The sequence below is a fragment of the Tiliqua scincoides genome, chromosome 10 (genome assembly GCF_035046505.1).
Source record: "Tiliqua scincoides isolate rTilSci1 chromosome 10, rTilSci1.hap2, whole genome shotgun sequence".
In the NCBI taxonomy this organism is placed as follows: Eukaryota; Metazoa; Chordata; class Lepidosauria; order Squamata; family Scincidae; genus Tiliqua; species Tiliqua scincoides.
The window spans coordinates 28,440,922-28,467,412 of NC_089830.1; the positions used below are offsets into that span (position 1 = coordinate 28,440,922).

General features: G+C 55.2%; 1 protein-coding gene across 1 annotated transcript; it reads left to right on the forward strand.

Moving 5' to 3' along the window:
- Positions 1-1,422: 1,422 nt before the first annotated feature.
- Positions 1,423-25,406, forward strand: EXOC3L2 (exocyst complex component 3 like 2). The gene is made up of 12 exons (XM_066638516.1): positions 1,423-1,973; positions 5,660-6,348; positions 13,179-13,821; positions 14,188-14,302; positions 14,614-14,724; positions 15,690-15,790; positions 17,165-17,275; positions 17,485-17,620; positions 17,997-18,119; positions 18,683-18,838; positions 19,494-19,615; positions 24,572-25,406. The coding sequence occupies exons 1-12, from the start codon at positions 1,573-1,575 to the stop codon at positions 24,873-24,875; spliced, it is 3,012 nt and encodes a 1,003-aa protein (XP_066494613.1). The 5' UTR covers positions 1,423-1,572; the 3' UTR covers positions 24,876-25,406.
- Positions 25,407-26,491: the final 1,085 nt, after the last annotated feature.

A 26,491-nucleotide genomic window follows, 5' to 3' on the forward strand; every position in this document is an offset into this window, starting at 1 on the left:
TAGCGCCTATCTAGCACCTATCTGACACCTATACAGTGCCTATCTAGTGCCTATTTAACACCTATCTAGCACCTACATAATGCCTATCTAGCACCTATTTAGTGCCTACATAGTGTCTATCTATCACCTATCTAACACTTATCTAGTGCCTATTTAACACCTATCTAGCACTATCTAGTGCCTATCTAGCACCTACATAGCACCTATATAGCACCTATTTAACACCTAACACCTATATAGTACCTATCTAGTACCTATGTCATCTATATAACGCTATATAGCGCCTATCTAGCATCTATATAATATTTGTCAATGACACATTGCTGATGCATTGATACATAATAAAATAAAATGTGTTTACATCAAAGCAAGAGGTAAGATATGCTAGTCAAATACAGTAACGCCAGAAGATTTGAATTTACTGAATCTACCTGGTTGAGTTGAATCCTCCCAGCTTTCTGAGAGTTGAATCTCCTTAGAACCAGGGGTGGATCCAGTGTCTATTTGGGAGGGGCCATGAGCACTACCTTCAGAGCCCAGATCAACCAGGCAGGTAGATCTGGGCTCTCAATTTGGAGCCCAGATCTACCAGCTGGGTAGATCTGGGCTCCCGCTTGAGCTTATCACCTCTATGGCCATTTGCTGGGTGGGCAGACCTGGGCTCCTGCCTGGACTTGGAGCCTAGGTTTACCTGCTGTGTAGACCTGGGCTCCTGCTTGAGCTTATTGCTTCTGTGGACACTTGCTGGGCAGGTAGACCTGGGTCTGGGCTCCCACCTGGACTTGGAGCCCAGGTCTACCTGCTTGGCTCAGCCTCCCCACCAGCCACATATCCCTGCCATCTGGGAATGCAGCTCAGTGCCCAGAATGTGCCTCTGCTCTAAGATGACTCCATCAGTCTGCTCCTACAGATCGTACAAGACCTGCCCAGTTGGGAGGGGCACAAGGCTGGGAATGGCATTCCTGAAATACAGTACCAGGATCTGCAAGTGAACCTCTAATTCCCAGGGGTTGTAGCCTGGGCCCAGGTCCTTCTTGAAGTGTGTCCTTCCCTGGATCCCAGGAACGTTATGCGTGCAAATGGCTGTCAGCATTCCAGCTTCTGCTTCTGATGTTATTCAAGCTTCCGGGGCTGAGTCTGCCTGGAACATCTCGTCCTCTGACTGTGTCCAGAAGCGCAGAAAATGGTTAGGGTCTCATACTTGTGAGTAGAGAGGCAGCCTGCTCATACTCAGAGGCTGGGATTGCCAGGTTGATGGCACCCCTAAACCTGAAGTGCAGGAGGTGGGGCCAGGTGATGTGCACTGCGGAGTGTCCCCCAAAATTTGGAGCCCGGGTAGAGCTCAGAGACAAAAGGATGGGGGGAAAGGGGTAGGGGGATAGGGGTTGCTAATATTTTTTAGAGGCACTGTCCCCATGGAAAAATAGCAGCCGTCCTTTTCAGACTGATGGGGGAAGGACTTCTCAAAGTCTTGTTTCACAGTCATGTTGTCACAGTCAAATGTGTGGCCCCCTCTCTTCACCACCACCTCCTATTCCTGGCAGAGGCGGGTGAAATGGCAGGCAATCCTGAATGGCACCCAGGAAAGAGGAGGCAGCAACAGCTGGAGAGGCCCAGCTGGAGAGGAAGTGGTGGCCCTCCCAGACCAAGGCAGCCTTTCAGGTGACTTCACCCAGCCTTAGGTGGGAGTCTGGCCAATCCACCCAGAGCTCTGCTGGGGTTGCTCAACAAGACCCAGCAGTGGCCAGAAGCTGCTGCCCAGATTATGCAAATCAGCTGCTGAGGCTGGAGTCATTCAGGCACTTGGGAGGGGCTTCCTCCCAGAAAACCAGCCCCCCTCTTCAGCACCCGGCAGCTTCCACTGCCAAGGAGTCAGTACAAAGCTGGAGGAGCTGCTGGCGGCTGGGACAACGCACTCCGCAGACAGGGCATGGACTGAGCGCCAGGATTTGTCCCAAAGAGCACACACCCAGGTAGGAGCCTTGCGGCCCCCCTGCAGTTGCTTAAGCGATGGAGCACTGAGAGCAACTGGAGCATTGCTCAGGTGAAGGTCGTACCTGCTTGTTCTTCCCATGTGTAGCCAGATAGTCGGGATGCCTTTTTGTCTTCGGAATGCCCTGTGCTCCCCCCCCCCAACTCTGGCTCTATCCATTCCATCAACCAGTCTGGGAAAGTGTTCTAAATTTCTAGGAATCGACTTCATGCAAACTTGTCTCTGCCTCCTCTGCGAGGGTCACCCGTTCTGAAGGGTCTCGGGGTTCTTTCTAGCAAGGATCAACTGCAGCAGCCGCAGCGAACACTGTGATGTGTGTGGTGTGCAGACAGCCCTCTCTGGGACCAGGGTTCTCAGCCCACAGACAGGGTGCATACACGCTGCGTGGCTGCTGAGAGAAGCACCAGCCTGATGCTGCTTCCCACAATGATCCAAGTGTGGGAGCTGCTCACCCCTGGGTGCTGAGGCTTGCCCAAAAGTGCCCAGTCATCCTCTGTACATGACTTGCACACAAGCCACCCCCCCCCCCCCACAGCAGTGCAAGGAAGGCTGTGGCACACTTGCCGGCTTATTCCGCTCTCCATTCAGGTAACTGCCTTGCTGTGACTTTGCACACAGTAATGTGCTGCCGCGCACTGCAAGAGTTGTGCCCTGAAGCCTGCTTTGCGCAACAAGCATTGAAGGGGTTCTGATGGTGGTTGAGGGCTCCTTTTCACTACCTGCCTTCTGCGTGCCAACCCTTACTGTGTGGAAACCTCCTAGACATGGGGTGGGCCAGGGGACTAAACCAGAGAACTGTCACAGCTGGGGAGAAGCAGGGTTCGCTCCGCTCTTTTCTCTTTGAACCTCTTGCCTGCACTCTCTGGCCGCACAGTATCGCCTCCCCAGGCCTGCTCCTCCACTGGCATCTTCCTGTCTCAACAGCCTGTAAAAATAAGACCTGGCCTGGTCGCCTGTGGTGAGCAAGGATCACCTGTAGGCAACCAGGCAGTCATTCTGATGGATCCACCTGGGCCAACTGGCTGCCCAAGATGGTCATGGCTGAGACATTTTTGCAGATTGGTTTGCAAAGCTGCCCCTCCCAACCCTGAAGTGGACGTCAACCCGACACTTCTGTGGGTCTGTCCCCCCAAATCAAGGTCTCCAGCAATGATCTGTCCCTTCCCACCCCTCCCCAACCTTGCTTCACCACACATTTGGCAGTCCCTGGCGTCTCCCCTTCAGAGTTCTCTTTCTGCCTGTTATATACAAATAGTGCATGTGTGGTGCTTTGGGATCGAGCTTCCTGCCCCAAGAGGCTTACAATCCAGATTATGACCCAAAGGAGACCACAGAGGGAGGGAAGGGAGACAAAGCAGGGAGTGGAAGGGGAAAGGGCATGCCATGATTTCAATTGCACACACATGGTTGAAAGCTCTCTTGGTGAGGAGTTGCACCCTCTCTGTGCAGCACCTATGCAGACGGAGGAGGAGGAGAGGGATGTTTGGGAAGCCCCAACTCCTAAAGAGGCAGTCTGCAATTTGGTAGGAGGTGCTCAGCAGAATTCCAGCCTGGAAGGCAGGATAAGGGCACCTTGGAGCATGTGCAAAGTGCATTCTTGTCAGTAGTCAGGAGCCATGCCTGAGTGAGGCAGTTCCCGGCTTCCAGGGCTTCTCACATCTCAGTGTGGAAATCCCCAACTGCAGGCAGCCCACCTCCCAAAGAGGCCGAGAGAGTCGCTCTGAACGCTGATCCCCCCCACACACACACACACCAGGGAGAAGGGGCTGCTTCCTGCCTCTCCATCCTGGCGGGTCATTTCCTCGTCTCCCGCAACTTCAATGGAGCTCAGAGTTACAGGATCTCCTGCATTCCCGGTACTGGAAGGGAACCATCAGGCTTGAGCCTTCCACCAGGGCACACCCCAAGCAGAAGGAGCCAGCAAGCCCAAGCGACTGGCTCTGCGGGACACTAGAATCCCTGCTCCACATTCAAATCCCCATGAAGGTCCCTGGGCAACCTGTGCCAGCCACTCAGGGCTGCTCTGACGAGGGGCAGGCTGGGCAAGGACCATGTCTGTGGTTGGTCTGAGTTCCCTGGAGAAAACTGCAGGACACAAACTCAGCAGAATGAAAGCAAAATGCCCCCCCCCCCGTTGTCCACGACGGATGCCCACCTGCCTGCTCTGTTCAGGGGTGTTGGAAATGCCAGCCCTCGGAGGAGGGACAATGGCTGCCTTTCCAGGCTGGGGCCCCCTTTGCCCTTGCCACTGGCTCTGGCCCTTGGCAGTTCACTGGCAGGACAGTCCCTGGGCTAGGGAAGGGGAGAGACGGGAGAACAAGCGGCACACCTCCCTCCTCTGCCTCTCTGCTGGCCAAAAGTGTGCAGGAGTCACATGGTGAGAGGCGGGCCGAGTCCAGCAGGTCCAGGTACTCCCCAGCCCGGCAGTTCCTTTGCACACCTTCCGGCAAGGGGTTGGGGAGGAAGCTGGAGGATCAAGGCCTCTTTCCCAGCAGCAGCGGCATGGGGGCAGGTAGCGCTCCTCGGTTCCCCAGCCTAGCGCAGGGGCTTTCCTCTCCGGAAGGGCTGGCCTGCTCCCTCCCTGGCTGTTGCTTGGCTGCCGAGCAGGAGCAGAGGTGCAAAGGTCACCCTGGCCGACCTGCACGGTTACTCCCCAGGCAGCCTCCCTCCTGGCCCTGGGTGCAGGGGGGTGGCGGCTCTTGGCCAGGCAGTCTGCCACGGGGTCCTGGGGCCTTGCTCCCAATCAGTTGCACAGCAAAGCGGGTTGCGCCTCAGTCTCCCCCCCCCCAGCCTCTTTGCGCACACACCAGCCGGCTTTGCTTGCAAGTGGTGCTCCAGGGCTGGGAGGGAGCAGAGCTGGCCTGGCTGCCCGGAGGTCTGCAGGACAGGCCCGGCTAGAGCTCCTGGTCCGCTTGGTAGCACCCGCCTTTGCTTCTTCCTCATGGCTGCTGCCTGCAGCCTTGGCCGAAGCAGGCTGGATTCTGGTGATTCCTGCCTCAAGCCAGGCCCTGGCCAGCGGGCAACAAAATCCCCCCTCCTCAAAAAATCCCTGGGACAGTTGCAGAAATGTCTCTCTGCAACACGTTGCTTCCTTTCCGAAAGTGGGAGAGCTGTTCCAACATCTTTAATTCCCCCGCCCAGTCCCACCAGGAAGCTGCTTGCCCCTGACTGGCCCACAGTGGTCAGGTGGGGCTTGTTGGCCTGCATAACTGGGGTGAGAGCTGCTAGAGGGAAGAGAGGCAGTGGTGCTGCTGGTCTGACTGCCCCAAGGATGCCTCCACACTTGGCTGGTGATCCTTGGAAGCACCTCTTGGCTTAAGACTCATTTACATGGGGGGGGGGGGAATTATTCTCCCACCCAGGCCAAGACCTTGTACCGGGCTGAGGCCCAGCTGCCCAATCAGCAAGGTGAACGCTGGGGCCACAGTCTACTTTGGGGGCACCAATGGAGGAGTGGGACAATCAGGAGAGGCGGTCAGCTGACCCTTGGGGTCAGCAAGGGACCCCAGAGCCCCCCTTCACCCCCCCCAGCTCTGCTTGGAGAGGACCCCGACAGGTAGGGCAGGGCAGTGCAGACAGTCTGGCTCAGGAGGCAGCCTTGCTACACACAGAGCTCTTTGGAGCATGCGCAGAATGCACCTGACCCTCTGCCTCTTCCATTCCCAGGTCCTGCAGAGCAGCAGCTGCCATGCCAGTCCTCAAGAACCCCTACAAGCTGAAAATGGCCAACGGCGAAGCCACTGGTGCTGGGACCCTGATCCTGGAGAAGGAGAGCCAGGGGGGCAACCCCTTTGAGGAGGACTTGGAGGAGAACGAGCGGGACTTCTTCCTGGGGAGCAGCTCCCCTGGCCGCAGAATCCCTTCCCCAGGAGGCGGGAGTGAGTTTGGGGGGGACCTGTTCAACGGCAGCCCCGAGGGGTGCTACAGGCGGCGGGCAACCCTGGAGAAGCTGGTGGGGCTGTCCCCTTTCCGCCTGGGCAAGAAGTCTCCCAGTGGGGAGAAGGGCTCCGATAGGAGGTCTTTCCTGGGCCGCCTGATGATTCCCCTGGCAGAAGGCAACCAGGACCACCGGAGCCCCCAAAAGAGAAAGACACGGCGCAGCTCAGAGGACTTCAGCCTGCTCCAGCGCCTGAATGGGCGGCGCAAGGAGAGCCTCTGCAGCCTAGACTGTGGCCTGGCTGAGAAGGAGAATGGCGGGGGAAGTGACACCATGAAGCGCATGTCCTTTCTCAAGATCGGGCTGGGGGCCAAGGTGCGCAGGTCCTCACTGGTGGAGAAGCCCAGCCAGGCAGAGGCCCCGGAGCCAGCGACCTTCCCTGGGGAGGTGGAGTCGAAGGCAAAAGAGCCGCTCTCAGGTGAGTCTGTGCTCAGTGTTTCCCTCCTGCCTCTGCTCCCACAAGGGTGCCCGTTGGCACCAGGCTGGCTGAGAAGGAGAATGGTGGGGGACATGGCACAAGAAGCAGCAAGTAGCACAGCCCGTTCCTGAATCCTGCCACATCAGAGTCTCTTCCTGCTGCCCCACCACTAGGAGATTCCTGCCACTGAACCCTTAATGCTCATGTTTTAAAAAACCAAAAACCAGGGCTGTTCCCCCCCCCATTAAATAATCCTTCATTGATTTGATTGTATGAGTTTAGTTGATTAATCTGTTCATTTGCTGATTGCTTTGGTGCATGTTTGCACCATGTGCATGTTTGAGAGGGCTTTACGGCTCTGTTTGCAGATTGTAGCAGGAGTTGTCTCAGGAGAGGCATTCCCTCCTACCAGTGGCATAGCTAGAGGGAGTGCAAAGCACTAAGTTTTGCAGGGAGTCTCATTGCGGTGTGCAAGTGGCCCTTCCCCTTCAGAGCCAAATGAACACCTCTGCTTTGCTCCTCTGGAGGGGGGCAGGTTGCTTGCACACTGGTGAGGCTCTCTGAAAAACTTAGCACTTGGGACCCCCTCTAGCTACACCACTACCTCCTATGCAAGAGAAAACAGTGGAATGCCACTTCCTAGGACAGTGACTGTCTGCTGCTGTTGTACATGTACCGTACTTGTATTAACAATACAATAGTACTTTTACTATATTTTCCTAAAAATGCTGACAGAGTGCTAGGACTGGCTTTGGCTTCAGAGCAAGAGGTTGAGGACTAGAATGTAAACAGCAACCGGGAGTCAAAGAAGCCATGGAATCATAGTTAAAGTCAGGACTACAGAACGCTCTTGCAGAGTAACTGGCATGATGACCTCATTGCCATGTTAGTATTAGATTGACTGGTTTTTTGAGAATTCCAGTTTGAACTTTGGAACAGAGGACAAGTTACTAGCCCTCATCATACACCAACAGTTAGAAGGGGAAGCCTTTCCGCTCTTTCCTCTCCATGAGGACGTGACATGTTAAGAATTCATGTGGGAAGTCAGGAAGCAGACAGTTACATAGGCATCTGCTGCCGGCAGGCCGTATTCCTAGCCAGACAGGAAAGTCATCCTGGGCATCTGTGGGCATGAAGGACAAAAGATTAGACAAAAGATTAGAGTGGGATAGAGGGGATGCAGGACTAGAACATCATCATCATCATCATCATCATCATCATCATAACAACAACAACAACTCGGTATTTACAGGGTGTCTATAAAGTCCATGTGCATTTTAAAAAGTTTATAACTTTGTAAGTATTTGTGCTGGAAAGAATCTGTAAAAAGTATTAGAAAGAAGAAAATCTATATTTTTTATTGTTTTATTGTACTTTTTAAGTTTCTACATGTCCACCATCACTAGTTAATACAAAGGGTAATATGATTTTGCAGTTCTCCAAAAACATTTGCCAATTGATTTACAGTAATGCCTGAAACCACATTAGTTATTTAAGCTTTAAAGTCTTCTAATGAACGAGGTTTACTTGCATACACAATTGTTTTCACATGTCCCCATAAAAAAAAATCTAATGGAGTCAAGTCTGGCGAACGTGGGGGCCAGACCGAGGCTTATCATGGACAGAGCCTGTCTCTTTGAATTTCTTCATCCATTTGGTAACAGAGTTCCTATGAGGTGGTTCTTTACTGTATTCAGTTCTAAACTTTCTTTGTACAGCAACAGTAGATTTCAGTTCAGCCAACCAAAGGACACAGTTTACTTTTTCTTCCGTTGAAGCCATGGGTCATAAGAAATTCTGAAAAAGAAGTATTTTTAAAGTTTAGCAAAATTGTTAAAAATATTGGGTTGAAGAAATACTCAATAACTTTACTAAAAACTAGGCGCACTAAGCTTTCTAATACTTTTTACAGATTCTTTCTAGCACAAATACTTACAAAGTTATAATTTTTTTAAAGTGCACACGGACTTTATGGACACCCTGTATATACTGCCTTTCTGGTCATGGGATTACTCCTCTGACTTTATTCAAGGCGGTATACATAGGCAGGCGTTTCTAAACCCCTCAAGGGGATTTTTACAATCATGGAGGTTCTCTCTTTCAAGAACCAACCACATTTCAGAATGGATCTTCCTAGTTTGGTCTCACTTCTGGCCTCCAGTTCTCCCACACAGGCTGGCAAGCAGCCCCATCTCTCACATGGAGGGCAGCCAAGACGCTTCTTGCTCGCACCAAGAGCAGGTGGAATCACTCAGCTTGGCTTGTCAGCTGCTTCAAGGTCTCGCCATCCTTGAACTGGTGACCTTTGGATGTTATCTTCCAGCTAACTTTGGAGGCTCTACCCTCTAGACCAGACCTCCTGCCCCTAGAGGTTATTCTAGAGGTTAACCCTTAGTTGATTCCTCTTTTTAAATCTCTGGAGGTGATTTGGGTCAGTGTTCCCTGGTCCTTCCCTTCTTCACTTAAAAGTACAGAGGAGGCTCTGGTGTACTTAAAATGCGAAGGACCTCAGGGCCTGGGCCGAGAGGGCACTGGGAATGTGGGCCCCAGCAGCGTGCTATATGGTTCTGAGATTCGGTACTGCTGCAGACCCCAAATGGCAAGCCGCCCTACAGGTGTGAAAATGGAACTGGACCAAGTCAACAGTCCGTTTAATCTGAGAATTTTCCTTAGCTTCTGAGGTGCTGGGCTGAACCTGGGGCCATGTAGCTCTGAATCCTTCCGCCTGGTCCCGGCCCCTTCTAGAACCTTGAGCAGGGCTGGCCAAGACCTCCTGGTTCCAGGAGCAGTAGGCCAAATGCTGCCCCCTTATCTTGGGCTGTGCCCACCTCTTCTCCTCCCACTCCCTGAAGTAGAAAAGAAAGGAGTGGAATGGGAGGAAGTGTGGGGAAGATCTCTGTCCAGCTCTTTATCTTCCAGCAGGAGCAGTGAAGGTGAATGCTCTCCCCCGCAATCTGCTTCCTCTGGTGCCTGCCTCAGTCTGCCTCAAGGATGGGCTGGCTTTCGAAGTGCTGACAACTTATTGGTCCTGTTAGACTTTTGTGTTGTTTTGCAACTATAAAGGAAGACTGGCAGTGGCAAAGTGTGGCAGTGCTTTCCAGAGGCAGTTGGCCCCTGGGCAGTTCCCTTAAATGATAAGTGTAGTCATGTTCATGATGTTCAGAACTTTCACCCCCATTATTATTAATTAGTAATTACTTGTTAATACTTACTTTATTATTATTATTATTATTATTATTATTATTATTATTACTACTACTACTACTACTACTACTACTACTACTACTACTACTTTTAAAAAGTACTGCAGTCCAATAAATCTGGGCACCTTTTTGGTCCATCCCACATTTCCGAAATCAGTTTCATGTAACCATTTGATCTGATGTGGCAAGCATGTTCTCAACAGCAGAAGGAGACGGGTTGCACCCACCGCAGGTTCCCACCACCCTGGGGAGCCGCCTGGCTCCGGCCACAATGAGCTGGCCTCCCCTTGCAGACTAACTGTTCAGCGATTGAAAGTTGTGCTTTAATCACTAATCTCTGGCAAATCCTTCCCCAGGGACTGCTCCAGCAAGCCTGCTTTCCAGTGACCTTCCAGGGCCAGCCTGTTTACTCAGGTCAGGGCTGGCGGGAGGCTAATGAGGAGGCTTGATGTCCGGGCTCATTGTTCCAGCTTGATTGCCCCTCCTGATTGCAGGAGTGTCTGTGAAGGTGGCCCATTGACCTTGCTGGAGAATGTGCCGGGGGCAGCGGTGGGGGGGAGGAGGAAAAAGTCTCTGAGAGTTCTGGGGAGAGTGGAGCAAGCTAGGAATCTATGCAAAGCCATTCAACTTTGGTTCAGAAGCCTGGAATGAGCATTCCTTCCTCTCTCGAAGTTGCAGTGCCGGGAACAATCTGTCACCGACGGCCTCGTCACCCTCGATTAAATAACTGCTGCTACTGCAGCAGCCACAAGCCTTGCGTAAGGCTGCCCTGGACCGCCACCAGCCTCTCTGCCCACCTTCTGCTGCTGAGCAGATTCCATGGGGTGGACTCAGTTTTGTCCAGAAGCCCCCAAAAGCTGCCTGGGGAAACAGCTCTGTTCGCCCTTGCATAAGAGATACACTTTGCCCCTTTAAACTTCCTTCTTTATGGTTGCTCGAACAGATTGACCTTGTCCTTTGGGAATTTGTCCCCAGCCTTGACCTAAAACATGTGAGCTACAAAAGTACAGTATGGAGAAGGTGTGGCTTTGAGTGGAGCAGCCTCTCTGACTGGGAAGCAATACCAACACTTCTGAGACAAAGCATACTGTGTGTAAACCAAAAGCTCCCCTGCTGTAACATTAACAGACATTTGTCTAGTTAAATGTGGCACCTATCTTTTCCATTCTGTCTTTGACACTGACACAGGCCTAGCACAAACACAATACATAACCGTGGTTAGCACTAACCAGTTTGTTGTCTTAACCCTGGTTAGGATTTCAACCTTATACTGAAACCATAGTTCAGCTTGCCAAGCTAAATCTTGTCCCTAGAGATGCATGTACAGGAAGGTGCCACATGCTGTATCACTTTGCAAGCATAAAACTGAAGAGGCAAGGAAGCTTGTTTCACCATGGCTTGCTCTCTGCCAATGAAACATTTAACCATGGCTGTGGCAAGTCCATTTCAAACCATGGTTAGAAAATATTCCACTTTGCAGTCAATCCTTAACCATGGTTTAGGTATTCATGAGTAATGCTTATGGAAACCAAACTGTGGTTGTGTTATGACTAGAGTTGTTTGTGTTTCTGGTGAGTAAAACAGATTATAGTCCAAATCTTAATGAACACAGTGGGATTACTTCTGAGTAAAATAACACCATTTTCAAACACCTCTAGTTATGGCTGTAACAGGACTGGTTTAATAACCTCCTATAAGTGGAAAGTGCTGTACAGATTACAGCAGTGATAGGACCAGAGGACTTTGGATCTCCCATTGACAGCGGCCGGACAGTGGCATTTGTGTGCAACTGTCACTCCATGCAGGCATCTCAGGACCGCTCAGCAGGGCAGTAGCAGGCCGGTATATAAATACACAGAGGAGGCAGTTAAAGGAAGCAATAAGTTAAACAACGTGTTTGCTGGGCCAGGTGGGAGGAGGACTGTGGCCAAGAGCTGGTGCTCTCATTCCCGTCACCTCCGGCTGGCTGCACACACTGCTAGAACTACAGCATTGCTATCTGGAGACGAGGTCCACCAGTAAGCTTCCCCACCCTCCATTTAAGGTGCCCCAGATAAGAGCAAGAGGTAGCTTCAGGTTGGGGCTGAAGCCCCACAGAAAGGGCAACCGCTGGGAGGAAGCCTTAGACCCACAAGACCACATGTCCACAGGAGTTCCAAGGCTGGACACAGAAGTGTAATGGGGAGGGAATGGTAAGTGCGTTAGTGCGTAGGCACCACAATGCACAGTGTAAGCGGCCGTTCCCACTTGCTGTCAGAGCCATTCCAGGCAGCAACATCTATGCGCTGGTGCTCACTGAACCAAACAGCGTCTCTTGCTCTTTGCTGCCCAGAATGGCTCCAACGGCATGTGGAAGGGGCCGCTTGCAGGTGTAGCATATTGTGGTGCCTGCAGTACATTTGGCCCCCCCTCTAGCTACACTACTGGCTAGATAAGCTTTTGGTCAGTTCCAACCCCCTCCAACAGAACAAGCTGGCGTGAGAGTATCAGGGCAAGGGGTCTGGAGCAGAGCCTGGGGGTGAAGGTGCAGAAACTGGCCTTCACAAGACAGCCGTCGCCTCCAGAAGGCCAAAGAAAGGATCTGGGTATTTGTTCCTGGTGCACTGGGGTGGTGATAGATGGGGGGATGAGAGTCTTGGCTGGTGCTGCCACCATTCTGGGTTCACTCCTTCCTGAAGACCCGAGTCTGGATGCCAGAAGTGCCCCCCCCCAGCGCTGGTTTGTGCTGGAAGGGAAGCATTGTTGTTGCCGGGCTGTCTCAGGTCCCTGCAACATTCGGCACACTGTGGAGTAATCCCAGGACCACACCTGTTGGGGCTTTCCAGCCAGAAAGACTGGCTTCCCAGCACACCTGGCCCCAGAGATTGTGCTTTTGGGGGGGGGCAGAGGGAGGGAGCTGCCCTGCTCAAGACAAGTGCATAGTCCAGGCTGGGGAAGGGCAGGAGGTGGTGGTGGAGGAGGGCATGCCAGCAGCAGCCCCCCACTCAGGACCCCTTTCTCAAAGCACCTGGGTTGCCCGAGGAACAAGGCAGACCCCAGATCAGACCGTGAAGGACACCAGCCCCAAATGGTGGCTTCTGTTCTGTGATGGTGGACTGTGGTATTGTTCCTACACAGTTCAGCCATGCCAGGAGCTGTGCTGGGGCCCAGGCACTCCAGTGGGCAACCCGTGCAGATCCAGTGCAAGCACCTGCGGGATCTGGGGTTGTCACTGCCAAGGATTTGCTGTCCAAGTTCCAGGACACCAGGCATGAGAGGTGTGCCCACCACCAGGTCATTCACTGACCAGAACTAGAGAGCAGATCGCAGACCAATGAGCAGGCTGGCAGCAGAGGCAAAAGTGCAGTGAGCTGTCAGCCTGGCCACCAACTGCAGGCAGCTCAGGCAGGCTGGCGGAGCCCTAAGAGCTGCCTGTGGCCTGGGGCATTTCAGGACTTTCTCTTCTGCAGCCTGGAGTGGCATACTGCCAGGGGCACCAGTGTTTGACCAAGAGGTCCTGGCCAACTTGGACAGGCAGTGAGGGATGCCTCCACTCAGTCCCAATGCAGTGAGACATGCCTCCACTCAGCCCCAGCCTGGCCTGCCCCCCACATATTGGCCTTCTCTTTCTCCCTGTGGCCCCTGCAGTTCTGGAGATCCTGAACCTGATCCAGCAGAGGGACCTGCTGACAGCCGACGAGCACATCATCGAGCTGGAGGCCGAGTGCGAGCAGGATGGGCAGCAGAGCCCCGAGGGGGGTGAGGCCCGGAAGGACGGGAGCCGGAAGGCCAAGGACGTGGCCCTGCTCTACGAGGCCCTCCTGAAGGAGCTCTGGGCGGTGCTGGCTGAGGCCCTGGCGGCCAAGAGCACCTCCCTCCCCCTGGAGCTCATGGTGCGGGTGATTGAGCAGGAGGAGGAGACTGACCGCCAGTGGCTGGAGGCCAAGGGGGGCTCGGCAGAGGGGTCCCGGTCCCGGCCCAGGGCCCTGAAGCGGCAGTGGGAGGAGGCGGTGGGCCGGCTAGTCAACCAGAGGCTGCTCCAGTGTGTGGAGGGCAGGGCTGGGCCCCTCGCCATGCAAATGGACCGGCTGGCCAAGTGTGCCGTGGAGGACCTTTGCACGGTCAAGTTCCACCTGCTGCACGCCTACCCCAAGGAGTATGGGGCCTTCAGCGTCTACCTGCGTGGTTTTCACCAGGGGCTGGCCTGCCACCTGGCTGAGGTCGCCCAGAGGAGCCTGACCACCCCCGAACTGTACTTCATCCTGGACTGGTGCAATAACATCTATCAGAGGTAGGCGAGGAGGGCTGAGCAAGGCACCCTTGGGTGGAGGGGGAGAGTGCACCCTTTGTGTGCCGAATGTCCCAGTTGGCTCACTGGCATCATCTCCAGGCAGGGCAGGGAGCAGATAACTGCAGCTTGTGTTGGCGGTTGGAAGGGGCAGCGGCAGGCTCTGGGTGAAAGGCACCTCACGTTTGCGGCTCCCTTGGATCTCCTGCAATCTGCTGCTGCTGCAACTTGCATGGGGGGGGCGGCTGCATGGAGGGGCAGCAGTAGATCAATGGGGGGCAGAGGGCTCCTGCATCCCTGCTGCAGGCAAAAGGGAAGGGCTTGTGCTGGGCTGGCCAAGGTACTCCTTGCTCTCTCCCCACCATCCAGAGAGGTGCTGGGCCGAGCTGAAATCGCTTCCCTGGTCAAGGCGCAGGAGCTCGGCCCCTTGCTGTCCCCCGAGACCCAGCTGCTCTTGGAAGAGGCCTGCATCACAGCTGTTCAGGTAACACAGAGTTGCAAACGGTGAAGCCGCTCTGCTCTGCCTGACCACTTTGCAGAGCTGCTGTAAGGGTGTGGGCAGAGGTGGGGCACGCAGGCTGTGCCAGCTTCTAGGAAGAGAATCAAAGTGTAATTAATATGCAAGTCATACTGCACAGCTGGTGATATGGGGGGATCTGGAGGAAGAGGAAGCAGTTGCTTAGAGGGACCCCGTGCCCCTCTCTTTCGTGAGAATGTTCCTGGACCCGTAGACAAGCCACTGGCTGTTTCCCTCTGCCATGGGCACCAACGTGCTGTGCTGCCACTTCTTCCCAGGAGAAGATTGTCAGCGACATGAACCAGGAGCTGCAGAGGGAGGAAGAGCGGTGGGTGCAGGAGGAGAAGGACGACGGCTTCCAGAGCAGCCTCTCCAGCAGAGTCATCTCCGTACGTCCGACTCCCGGCTTCCCCAAGACTGATGGGTCTTTGCACGCTGGCTTCAACCCCTCCTCCTTTTCCTCGAGCCCCCCCTGGCCTCACCCTCGTTGCCTTGGGCCCCTGCTGAGAAAGTTCAGCATTGCAGGCCTAAAAGTGGCTCAGTAGTGAGAGCTCCCCCCCCCCCAGCTTGCACGCCCCAGCTACACGCAAGAGTCCTCGCCTCTCCCCTCCAAAACGGCCTCAGGGGGGCAGAGCAGGGAGAGGTTTCTGTCTCTTTAGCCCTGAGGAGTTGCTGCCCTTCAGTGGATGCAGCTCAGCAGGGGGATGAACCAAGAAGAGCTTCATGTGCTCAGCAGGCCAGATGTTCACACTTTCCTGGGAGGAGGAGGAAGTGGGTTTCCAGGGGACACCCACGGTTCCTTTTTCTTTGCTCTGAGGATCATATCGTGGTCCACAGAGCTAGTTGCCCAGCCCTCCAGGCGCACATGTGTTACTCTCAGTTCCCCGTCCTTCACTTGCACGCCTGCCAGCTGCTGTGTTTTCTTCAGGTGCAGCAAACTCCATGTTTTGTTGCTCGTGACATGATCGGGAAACTCAGCGACCGAGTCTGGGCAGCAGAAAGTGGTGTGCCCAAAGAGTGGGGGAAGTGGGCAGCTCGCTCCACCCAGGGAATCCCAGGGGCTGTGGACATGTGGAGCTGCCTGCTGAGTCCAGCGTTCACTGGTCTTTGCTGAGTTTTCAGTGGCGTTCTGGCTGCAGCACTCCGCAGTCTTTCCCAGCATCTGAGATCTTTTAAATGGGAGATTCTGGGAACTGTGAGGGGCCTTCACCTGCAATTCCCATGAGCAGTGGCCCTGTTGAGGCCCCACCTGCCTGCACCTCCCCTGCTTTCTCTCAGGGTCGCTCTTTATCCTTGGTGGGATGTCTTCTCTCCTGCCCCTCCACGGACACTGGGTCTTTCTCTCTCTCTGCAGGTGTTAAAGGCTCATGCGGAAAAAGCGCCTCAGATCACGGACAGTTTCGGGATGCGGATGGCGCATTGCTGCTTGACCAGCCTGGCCAGATTCCTCCAGAGGTATCACCTGAGCAGGCCAGGCAGGGGGGTTCTCGGGGAGCAGGCAGGCGGTGTCTGCCACAGGAATGGCAGCCAGAGTGCGGGGGGGGGGCTGTTTTGGGCCCAGTGGTGAAGCCCATGAGTTTTGTTTTCTGGGTTCTGATGTTTCAGCCCATCTGGCAAAGTCAGTCCAAAGAGAGCCAGGGGTTATTGGCCGCACGGGCTTCTGGGGCACCTGACAACTCCTGCTGCACCTGACACTGTAGCACCGCTTTGGGCCTGGGGCTTCCCTGTCGCCCCCCATGGAACAGAGCCCTGGAGAAAGGTGCAGGGAAGCGCAGCACAGACGTTTTTCGGCGAAGGGGCGACCAACCTTCCCCGCCCAAGGCAGGCCCCAGTTCAGTCCCCAGCACCTCATTTGCTTCTCCTAAAAGTATCTGCTTCCCTTGTGTCACTGCAGGGAATGCCAGAGCTGCCCGCAGGCCAGACAGGAATGCCTTCTCTTACAGCCTGTCCACAAGAGGGGTGGTGGGGAGGAATGACTGGCGCTGGCACGACACTTAGCAGGGAGGTACCCTCATGGGGAGATAGTCCTTCCTCCACCTCCAGCCCCCTTGTATGGGGAGTCACTGTAGCCCCATAGGTGGCACCCAGCACCTCGTGCCATACGCTTCAAATAGCCCTTGCAAGAGAAGTACCTGTGGTAGGGAAACGCCAGCCACACCCTGGGCAAGGTGGAGATGCAGGCTGAGGGGCCTGGTGGAATGGGGGCTCTGGGACAGATAGACAGAGCCTGGCCAGGGGCTGTTGTTATCTGGGCTTCATCCCAAAGTGTTTCTTGCAGGGAGCACATGTGTTTGGTTTGTCCGTGGCTGGGGACAGTGACTGACGGGCAAGAAAACCAAAGCCTCTCCACAGGGCTGCCCCACCTGGCAGGGCCTGCTGAGCCTCTCACCCTGTGGGAACCTGGAGGGGGCACAGCCCAGGGAAGGGTCCAGAGTAGGTTCACATGCTGCTTGACAACTGCTGCCCCTAGTCATAGCCTGCATGTGTGAATGGGCCACCCCAGGCCCACGACCACAGACGCAGCTTCCTTGTTCCGTCACACCCACTGCTGCTCACCGGGCCCAGTCCACACATTCAGCTGCTGGTTAACGCATGGTTAGCTGCTGGTTAACGCGGTGCCTGTGTGCATTGGCCCATCACTTGCACAAGGAAAAAACTGGACTGGAGATAGAGGGGTGACTTGGCACTGGACAGACACGTGCCAGGGGGCAGGGACGAAGGGCATAGCAGTGTGAACATGGCATTGCTGAGCTGGAAGGGGTATGTAGCAGCCTCTGTCACCTGACTGTACTCCTCCCCAGTGGTTCCTTCTCCTCTGCCCCTCTCCAGTTTCCAGAAGAAGGTGGACTGGTTCCACGAAGAGCAAGCGGAGACCAGCCTCACCACTGAGAACTACATGGGGCGGACCATTACGCTCGTCAACTGCTGTCCACCTTTCCGGTAAGTGAAGGTGAACCCCTTTGGTCTTGGGCACTGGAGACACCACATGGGCAGCTGCCAACCAGCCCCTTCTGGGCAGTGCTGGGGGCTGCTGGTTTTGCAATTATGCTTTCCTCCCACCGACCCCAAGCCAGGCAGGGTGACTATTTTCATGCCATGTCCTCCAGTGCTTGGCGTGAGACACCCCCCTGACTACAGTATCTCTGCAGGGCTTATGCTGAGCGCCTGGCAAGGTTTGGCCACCCTGAGAGCGAGGCAGCCAAGCGCCAGGCAAACACCTCCCTTGACAGGGTGACTCGGATCTGCAACCACGTGCTGGCGGAGCAGCTTTTCCAAAAGCTCAAGGTACCAGCTGCAGAGAAGGCCGGTGAGCCTGGCTTCCAGCAGTACAGCAGTGGGGAACAGGTGGGGGGGCTGGAATCCTACTCAGAGCCCTGCACCATCATGGCTGCTGGCGGCAAGGGGGGCTGCAACGTGCACAGACTCTGGGCTCCCTCTCGATTCTTGAGCCAACACAGCCACGCTGGCAGGGGACAAAAGTGGCACCTGCCGGAAAATTTCCTCTTTTGCTAATGGTTCAGGAGCCCTGTCAGCCCATTTTCTGTGGGGGGGGTCAGCCTGTGAGCCCCCACCCACCCAGAAAGTCACTCTTGCTCCCTGGATGCAACAGTTTACTCCACCAACAGTTCACTCTGCCTCTTCTCACACACCCCTCCCACAGCCCTACTTCCACAAGCTAATGAAGAGGAAATGGCTGGGCAACTCAGAGGCCTTCCCCACCATCATGGCACTCCTTGCAGAGCACACCGAAAAGCTGAGCAGGATGGAGCTTCAGCCGTACCAGGTGAGAGAGTCTCCAGGCTGGCACACAGTTGGCTTTGGCAGCACAAGGGCAGCAGCTGAGATGATAGGAGGGGGGGCACACAAGAGCCCCTGTAGTGCCACAAGAGACCCTCGTAAGGGCACGAGCCTCTGCACCTCAAGCTGCTGCTGCTGGAGTGACACATCAGTGACCCAAAGCAGCCACCTCAGTCGGCCTCGTAAATGGGCTGGCCCTGCTGAAATCCACAGAGAGTCTGTTCGAGTAGTCACTGCTGGACCAGCAAAAGGCATCAGCACTGGAGTTCCTCTTCTGCGCCTGGCTGTGCTCCTGGCCTTGATGGCAGCCTCCAGGGCAGGGAGCCAGCCAAGGACCCCGTCTTTCTCTTGGACAAGAGTCTCACCCCCTTCACTTCACGCATCACACTGCCCTTCACGTTTGGGAGCAGGGCCGGGGGGAGAAAAAGAAGTCCCCTCCCTGCCTGAGGGCACCTCCAGACCCAGTGTCCCCCATCATGCCCCAGAAATCCTGGCTGGTTCCACCACTGATGGCCCCTTCCTTCTTCTGGATGTGCTTTGACCACCCAGATGCTGGTAAAGGAGGTGCACCGCCGGGTGCTGATTGAGTACGTCCGACCCCTGATGCGGGTCCAGATTATCTGCACCTCTTCCAAGATGAGGGGCAAAGTGGCCCAGAAGCTCCGCAGTGAGGCGAAGCAGCTCCAGGAATTCTTCACGAGGCTGGTGAGTTGGGGGGGGGGGATGCCCCTTCCAGAAGACAGGGCCCGAGAACCCTTTTTTAATCCTCAATTGGGGTAGCAGCAGCAGAGCCTGTTGTGGGTACAGTGAAGCAGGGGGCTGAGAGAGGAGCTTGGAGGTGAAGGTGGGGATGGAAGATGGATTCAGGACCCCTTCCTGCCCCTACCCCGGTCCCCTTCCCTCCGCTGCTTTTCTCAGCTTCGTCTCAAGATCTGGCCATGAGAAGAGTGGGAGGGGGCTGCAAGAGGCTGCAGGAAGCCAGCAAGGGGGCGGGCCCGGCCCCTCCATCCCCCTCTCTTCCACTTTTAATCACACACATGCACACACTCTTAACCTCCAACTTGAGGATGCTTCAGCGTTTGTCTCTTGGGACAGCCCTGACCTGCTAAACTCCCTGTTTATCAGATCCCTTTTGGCACAGGCCATTTCACCTCCCTGTGTCCCACAGCAGGGAGTTCCATGGGTCACTCATGATTTGTTTGAAAAGGTCACTTCCTGGTGCTTGTTTACAGACGGGGCCCATCAGCTCTCCCATCTCCAGAGAAGACCAGCAAGGGCTCATCTATAATTAACTGCCTTCCCCACCCGAATCTCTTGCTGCCCTGGCCTGACCACCGCCATCTCCCTCCCTTCCTTACAGGAATCTGCCTCCTCCTGGCTGGACTCTGCCGTGCCATACCTGGCGGGGATCATTGAACTGGAGGACACCCCAGCCATCCAGATGGAAGTGGGATTCCTCGCAAAGGAGTTCCCCGATGTGCAGTGAGTGTTGGAACTGGGGAAGGGGGAGACGGAGGGTTTAGTTTGGCACCCCTTCCCTGGACAGCTTCCAGATCTGAAGCCCAGAAAGAAATAGGCAGCACAGAAAGTGATCCTGCTGCTGGGCTCGATGAACGCCTGGCTCTCTGCCTCTCATAGGCCTCTCAGCTGCCTTGGGAGGAGGCCCAGAAGCTGGCCAAGGAGGCTGCAGCCCCCACTCATTGCCTGTCCCCCAACATCTGGCACTCAGAGGTAGATTGCCCCTGATGATGAACATAAGAACGGCCCCGCTGGATCAGGCCATAGACCCATCTAGTCCAGCTTCCTGTATCTCACAGCGGCCCACCAAATGCCCCAGGGAGTACACCAGACAACAAGACCTGCAAGTCCTCCTGGGAATTGTAGTTTAGGAACATAAGAACAGCCCCACTGGATCAGGCCATAGGCCCATCTAGTCCAGCTTCCTGTGTCTCACAGCAGCCCACCAAATGCCCCAGGGAGCGCACCAGATAACAAGAGACCTCATCCTGGTGCCCTCCCTTGCATCTGGCATAACCCATTCCAGGCCAGACGCTGTCACCACATCCTGTGGCAAGGAGTTCCACAGACCAACCACATGCTGAGTAAAGAAATATTTTCTTTTGTCTGTTCTAACTCTCCCAACACTCAATTTGAGTAGATGTCCCCTGGTTCTGGTGTTATGTGAAAGTGCAAAGAGCATCTCCCTATCCACTCTGTCCATCCCCTGCATAATTTTGTATGTCTCAATAATGTCCCCCCTGAGGCGCCTCTTTTCTAGGCTGAAGAGGCCCAAACGCCGTAGCCTTTCCTCATAAGGAAGGTGCCCCAGCCCCGTAATCATCTTAGTCGCTCTCTTTTGCACCTTTTCCATTTCCACTATGTCTTTTTTGAGATGAAGGCTCTGTTTAGCTGTCACTGCCAGTAGCCTTTGACAAGCCGAATCCCTGAGCTGGGAGGACACCTGGTCTAGACAGAGCCCTCTGCTTGGAACTGGGCTGCATCAGACTGTGTGGCCTCTGACACCCCGACGTTGTTCCCTTCTGAGCAGCTGTTAGGGAGTGGCAGAACTTTCAGGGTCCAGCAGCTCTTCCACCCCTCCCAATTCCCAGTGTTGCACCACCCAGGCACTTGCCCCTCTTCCCCCTGCTGCAGCCAGGGTCACTGAGTCAATACAAACCAGGACAGCACGAGGCTAGGTGGCTATGGCCACGGGTGGTGGCCCACAGCCATCCCTGCTGGGACCTACGGCCTTGTTCCATGCACAGGAACAAACAAGCTGCAGATCAAAGTTTTGAGTGGAAGCATCAATCAGGGCATGGCTCCGGTCAGAGGAAAAGGGCTCTCAGGTGGGGATGTGGGCAGCATGACAAGATGGCACGTGGCCACCGAGGATGCGTCTGGAGCCCAGGGCGGACTACTGTACTGGTGAGGCCACCCGCTCCTTGGAGGCGACTGCTTCCCCCATGCACCTGGGGGCTGCACTTGGGGTCGAGGGGTGACGGGGGCAGCTGCAGGGCTGCCTTTCACTGGAGGGACTTTCCAGGAGCACTTGGCCACAGGGTCACACCAGGCACAGCGTCACACCAGGCATCAGTGAAAACAGGGAGGGAACGCGGGTGGAGAGCAGCTCTCTGGGGGACCAGCAACCTGAGGAGGCTGTAGGACTTCCTTCCACTTCAGCTTGTTAAGAAGTTGTGCTAAGCTGGACACGGTGGCCCAACTCCGCCACCCCCCACCTCCGCCAGAGAGGTGCTACTCTTTCCTGTTTCCAAAGAGCACCCCTCCATTCAGAGCTCCTTTTCCCAGTAGAACTGCCAGCTTCCCTGAAGGGGAAGCTGAGGCAGGGACTGTTGCTCAAGAGAGCCCTGGCTCCTTCCTCCATGAGCAGTCAGTTCTTGGAAGCTAACTGTGTCATCGCCAGTTTCTCAGGAGAAGGGAAGGCTGCTGGTGGGTTATAAATATGCTCCCTTCCACACTGCCCGCACTGCTCCGTTCAGCTGCCAACCGACTGCGTCACTTGAGGAGGGCGAAGTCGCAGCCTTATCGTGTCTCCTCTGTTTGTTATCCTTTCCGTCTTCCTGCTTATTGCATCCTTAGGAATTGTCTCAGAGGCGACAGATTGCCCGTTAAGTGTGGCTGACGGACGTTTCCTGTTTTATCTGGACCCTTCTGGGCTGGAGGATTTCTTGACCACACATACAAAAAAAAAAGCGAGAGGCATCCCGCAGGAGCAAAACAAGTGACTGGACTTCAGACAGGAAGTGGGCTGGGTAGCAACTTCCTGCCAGGCTGCCATTTTGTGCTGGCAGCAGGACAAGAATCACGCTGGCTGTGCTGCGCTGCAGAGGGCTCTGGGACCCATCAAGGCCCCAAAGAATTGTTCGGAGAGCCAAAGAGAAAAAGTGTGAGGAGCTGCCCGCCTGGCACAGACCAAATGTCTTCACTTGCCCAGCTCTCTGTCTCCAACACCAGCCAGCCTACAGCACCCCCCACCCCAGGATGCTCAGAAATCCTGCTGTTTGTGCTCACAAAGCCAGTGGGACCTTCTTGCCCTGGCTCCAATAAATCACAAGGGAAAGAAAGAACCAGAGCTCTGCACACGCGTTAAAAGCGGAAACCCCCTTTTGACGCCAGCAGGGTTACCAAAAAAAGTTTGGGGGAAATAACCCATTTTGTGATTGTGGCTCAGGAGTGTTTAAGGGGCAGAACCTTTTGAGGCTAAGCAGAAAATGGCCTCCCCTCCCCCTTGATGGGGCTTCACTTGTTCCCCAAGAGACCCCTGGAAGCAGGCAGAAACGTGCTATCTCAAGTTAATCTCCAATGGCTGCAGCCCTTCTTTCTCCGTCATGGAGCTGCCGCTTTGAGGGAAAAGACAGCCCTCCTCTCCCCCTTTGAGTTTTGCCACCTTAGAGAGGCTGCAGAAGGAATGCTCTGCCTGGTGGCCATAGCAGGCCGCTTGCACAAGGGGGCTGCTGGAGCCAGCACTAGACCCTTGGCCCTCTCTAGCCCTGCAGAGACTACCTCAGAGGGCGGCAACTCGTCAGTGCTGCAGACAGGGATCGTTCCCATCCCAACTGTAGATGCCCCCAGGAGCTGAGCCTGCTGGGAGCTTATAGGTGCAAATCAGTCCCATGGAGCCAGGGCTCTTCTGGGGCCGCAGTGCTCTGGTGGAGCTCAGGTACCCTGGGGCAGGGGAGGTATGAGAGGACCAGCCACCCAGCACAGACCCTTCTGATAGCCTCTAGTTCCTGCGCAGGAAATGTCCACAGAAGGAAGTGGCACGGCTGAGCAGGTCGGTCTCCGCAAGGGAGGCACTGCCTGGCTGCTCCGCCTGGGCAAGTGGCAGGCAGTGGGAACAATGTGCGCGAAGTGGGAGCGGGCGGATGTGAGGGGCTAATTAGGCAGGATCCTTCTGAGAAGGCTGGCCGTTTCCCCTCCCCACTGCAGGCCCCCGGTGCTGGGGAAAAAGCTCCTCTGAGGGGCCATTAACCAAGCCATCAGCCGTGTGCGGTCCTCCCTCTGTTCACCCCCCTCTGCCTGTGTCGCTGCTGGACAGCCAGCAAAACGGGGCTCTGCTGATTGTGTGGGCCTGATGCCAGCTTCCTGAAGTTAAAGAGACATCCGAAGTAGCTGGGCTTGAAATAAACTCCATCATGAGGGGATGCGGCACACCGGACAAGACAGGACAGGACAGCAGGGCGGCAGAGAGAAGAACAGAAGCATAACACTGGGCGGCTGGAGGCGGGCTCTGGCCGCAGGCATCCCGAAGGAGACCCTCTCTCTCGCTTGGGGGCCTGCTCTGCTGGGGCTCATCCTTATGATGATTTTAGAACAGATAAAAGGAAATGTTTCTTTACCCAGTGGGTCCTTAACCTGTGGAACTCCTTGCCACAGGATGTGGCAATGGCAACTGGCCTAGATGCCTTGAAAAGAAGATTGGATAGATTTCTAGAAGAAAAGTCCATTGCAGTTTACATGCCATATTTACAGCCTCCTGGTTTTAGTAGTAGGCTACCTCGGAATGCCAGATGCAAGGAAGTTATGTCAGAATGCCAGATGCAAGGGAAGGCACCAGGATGAGGTCTCTTGCTGTCTTGTGTGCTCCCTGGGGCATTTGGTGGGCCGCTGTGAGATACAGGAAGCTGGACTGGATGGGCCTATGGCCTGATCCAGTGGGGCTGTTCTTATGTTCTTAAACTACAATTCCCAGGACGCCTTGCAGGTCTTCTTGTTGTCTGGTGTGCTCCCTGGGGCATTTGGTGGGCCGCTGTTAGATACGGGAAGCTGGACTAGATGGGCCTATGGCCTGATCCAGTGGGGCTGTTCTTATGGCACCAGGAAGCAGGTGTCTTGTGGGCTTCCTGTGGCATCTGGTGGGCCACTGAAATACAGAGAGCTGGGCTAGATGGGCCTTTGGCCTGATCCAGCAGGGCTCTTCTGAGGTTCGTATTGTTCCCAGGCCAGCAGAGCACAGCAGGCTTCAAAGGCCTTTTCCTGCCCAGGCCAAACCAGCACAGCCTCTTCAGGCAGCCTTCCTCACATTGCCTGATTCCTCCCTTCCAGGAGTCATGGGACTTCTGCTTGTGAGGGGAGGAACACGCCTGGGCAGAAGCAGCTCAATGGTAGTAGCTCTCCACGCCGCAGACAGAGAGAGGCCCTCACCAGCCATGCTCCCCAAGGCAGTGGCCGAATATGCCCCAAACACTCCTGGGAGCTGCTGCACATGGCTGCAGTCTGAGCAACAGAAGGGGTTACACAAGTGACTCTGCCCCAGGTGTCCTTTCACTGGCCTGGCCTGTGGGGGGCACCAGAGTTGAGCATTTCCAAGGCTCAAGGCTTCCACACACCTTGGCTGTCTTTCCCATATGCTCCATGTTGTTCAGTGCTCCTGATGGTGGAGCCCGGAGGTTGACAGACTTTTGCCTCCTTCTCCTGCAGGAAGAAGCACCTGGTGGCCCTTCTAGATGTGCGGGGCCTGCAGAGCCAAGTCCAGCGCCAAGACATTCTAGCCGTGCTGGAGAGCCCAGAGCTGGCGGAGAATGAAGCATCGTTGTCCCAGGATCGGGCCTTCTTCTCCGAGATCTCCACGGGCGAGGTCTTATGTGTCCGGGTCCAGCTGCACCGCGTCTCACACCTGGGACACTCCTGCCTCTCCCGGCTGCGCTGGAGACCCGGGCAACGGCAGCAGCGGCAGCAGCAGAGGCGGCCCAGGGAAGAGCATGAGGCTGAATCGCAGGTGTGAGGACTTTGGGGCCTGGATGGGGCAGGGGCCCAAAAGGACCAGGCCTCCCTGCCACCCTCACCCCCTGTTGCTTCCATCCTTCTCTGCTTCTCCTCAATGGCTGGGACTTGACAATGCTGTGGCAGTGTTCCGAAGCACCCCAAGAATGAGCTGCTCTTCTTCAAAAAGGGCCGGGGGGGGGGGGCTTGCAGCTGGTTGGAAAGGAGGCTCCCTGCCCTTCCTCCTTTGCCAGGCCTGGCAGTGACACAGGAGCAAGTGAGGTCCTCGAGACACTCTCCAGGGAGGCCCCCGTATTCATTCAGTCCCAAAACATACTGAGCACACTCCCCCTGGAAGCCACCCCACCTCGCCACCCTCCTGCACACACTGCACAGCAAAGGAGGAATGAGGACTGCAGTGTTGATCCTCCCCCTCCTCATTGCTGCTACCCAGTTCCCTCACAGGTCCAGGGGGTGGATGGGTGAGGCAGGACAAGGTGGGGGTTGGCTTTAGCCAGGCCTGAGGGAGGGGGCATTCCTCCCATGTACAAAATAAATGCATATTAATTTAACCTTACTTTCCTGTGTGTCTCTGGGGTGGGGGGCTGCTTTGAGTGGCCTGAGCTGGAGGAGTGGGGGAAGAGCTGGTCCCACTGAGGTCACCAGAATGTCTGCATGGCCAGACATTCACAGCAGGGTCTGAGGTGCAGCTGGTGGGAGGAAAGCAAGGGAAGTGCATCTCCTGGTCCAGCCAGCACCTGAGGTGGCTGCTGAATGTTTGCCCCCAATACAAACCTCAGACCCTGCCACATTTTTCTGTTTCCAGTTCAGGGAGTGGGAGGAGAAGCAGTAGAGAGGAACGGGGGGATGGAAGCAGGCAGTCTCTGTCAATGCTGCCTGAAGCAATGGCCTCGTTTGGCCTCATGGATGAGCCGGTCCTGAGAGTTCATTTGTGCGGGTAAATATCAGGGCTGCAGAGCTTCTATGCACACACAGAGAGGGGGGTGTTTGTCACAGTCCAGGCTGAGCATCCTGAGAAACTTGCTCATTTTTCAAGAAAATTTTCCAGACCGTACGATTTCAGGGAAGCGTAAACATTTCTGAAAAGACCTGGTGACCACCCAGCAACTGGAAAGCGGAGGGGGGCAGCCGGACTCCCCCTGGCCCAAGCCACGGAACAAGGCCTTTTGTCACCGCCCTCCTCAAGCAAAATGAACCATGTCCTGCCATGGGTTGTGAGGCTGCTTCTTGCCCAAGTGATCCTTCCCGCCCCCGCCCCCCGCTCTATATGCATGGAAGGGGAAATATAGATTTTTATTTAAAAAGTTTCATGCTACAGTAAATAATACAAAGGTAGGAAATCACATTTTACATTTTCAACTCCCATCTCATTACATCAGCTGTTTAACTAGAACACAGAGACATCACGTTGTAGGTGGATTCACCCCATCTAACCACTCCCACCGTTTTTTCCACCTGTCTCTACCGGTTCTCACCCTTTCGTAAGCCGTGACGCCGTATACTCTGGAGAGCACAAAGCGAACCCATCCCTGCCAGTTGGTGGACTTTTTCTCCTTTATTTCTTTGCCCCTTTGGATGCCCAGCACAAAAAGGACATACAGATTTATCAATCTTACC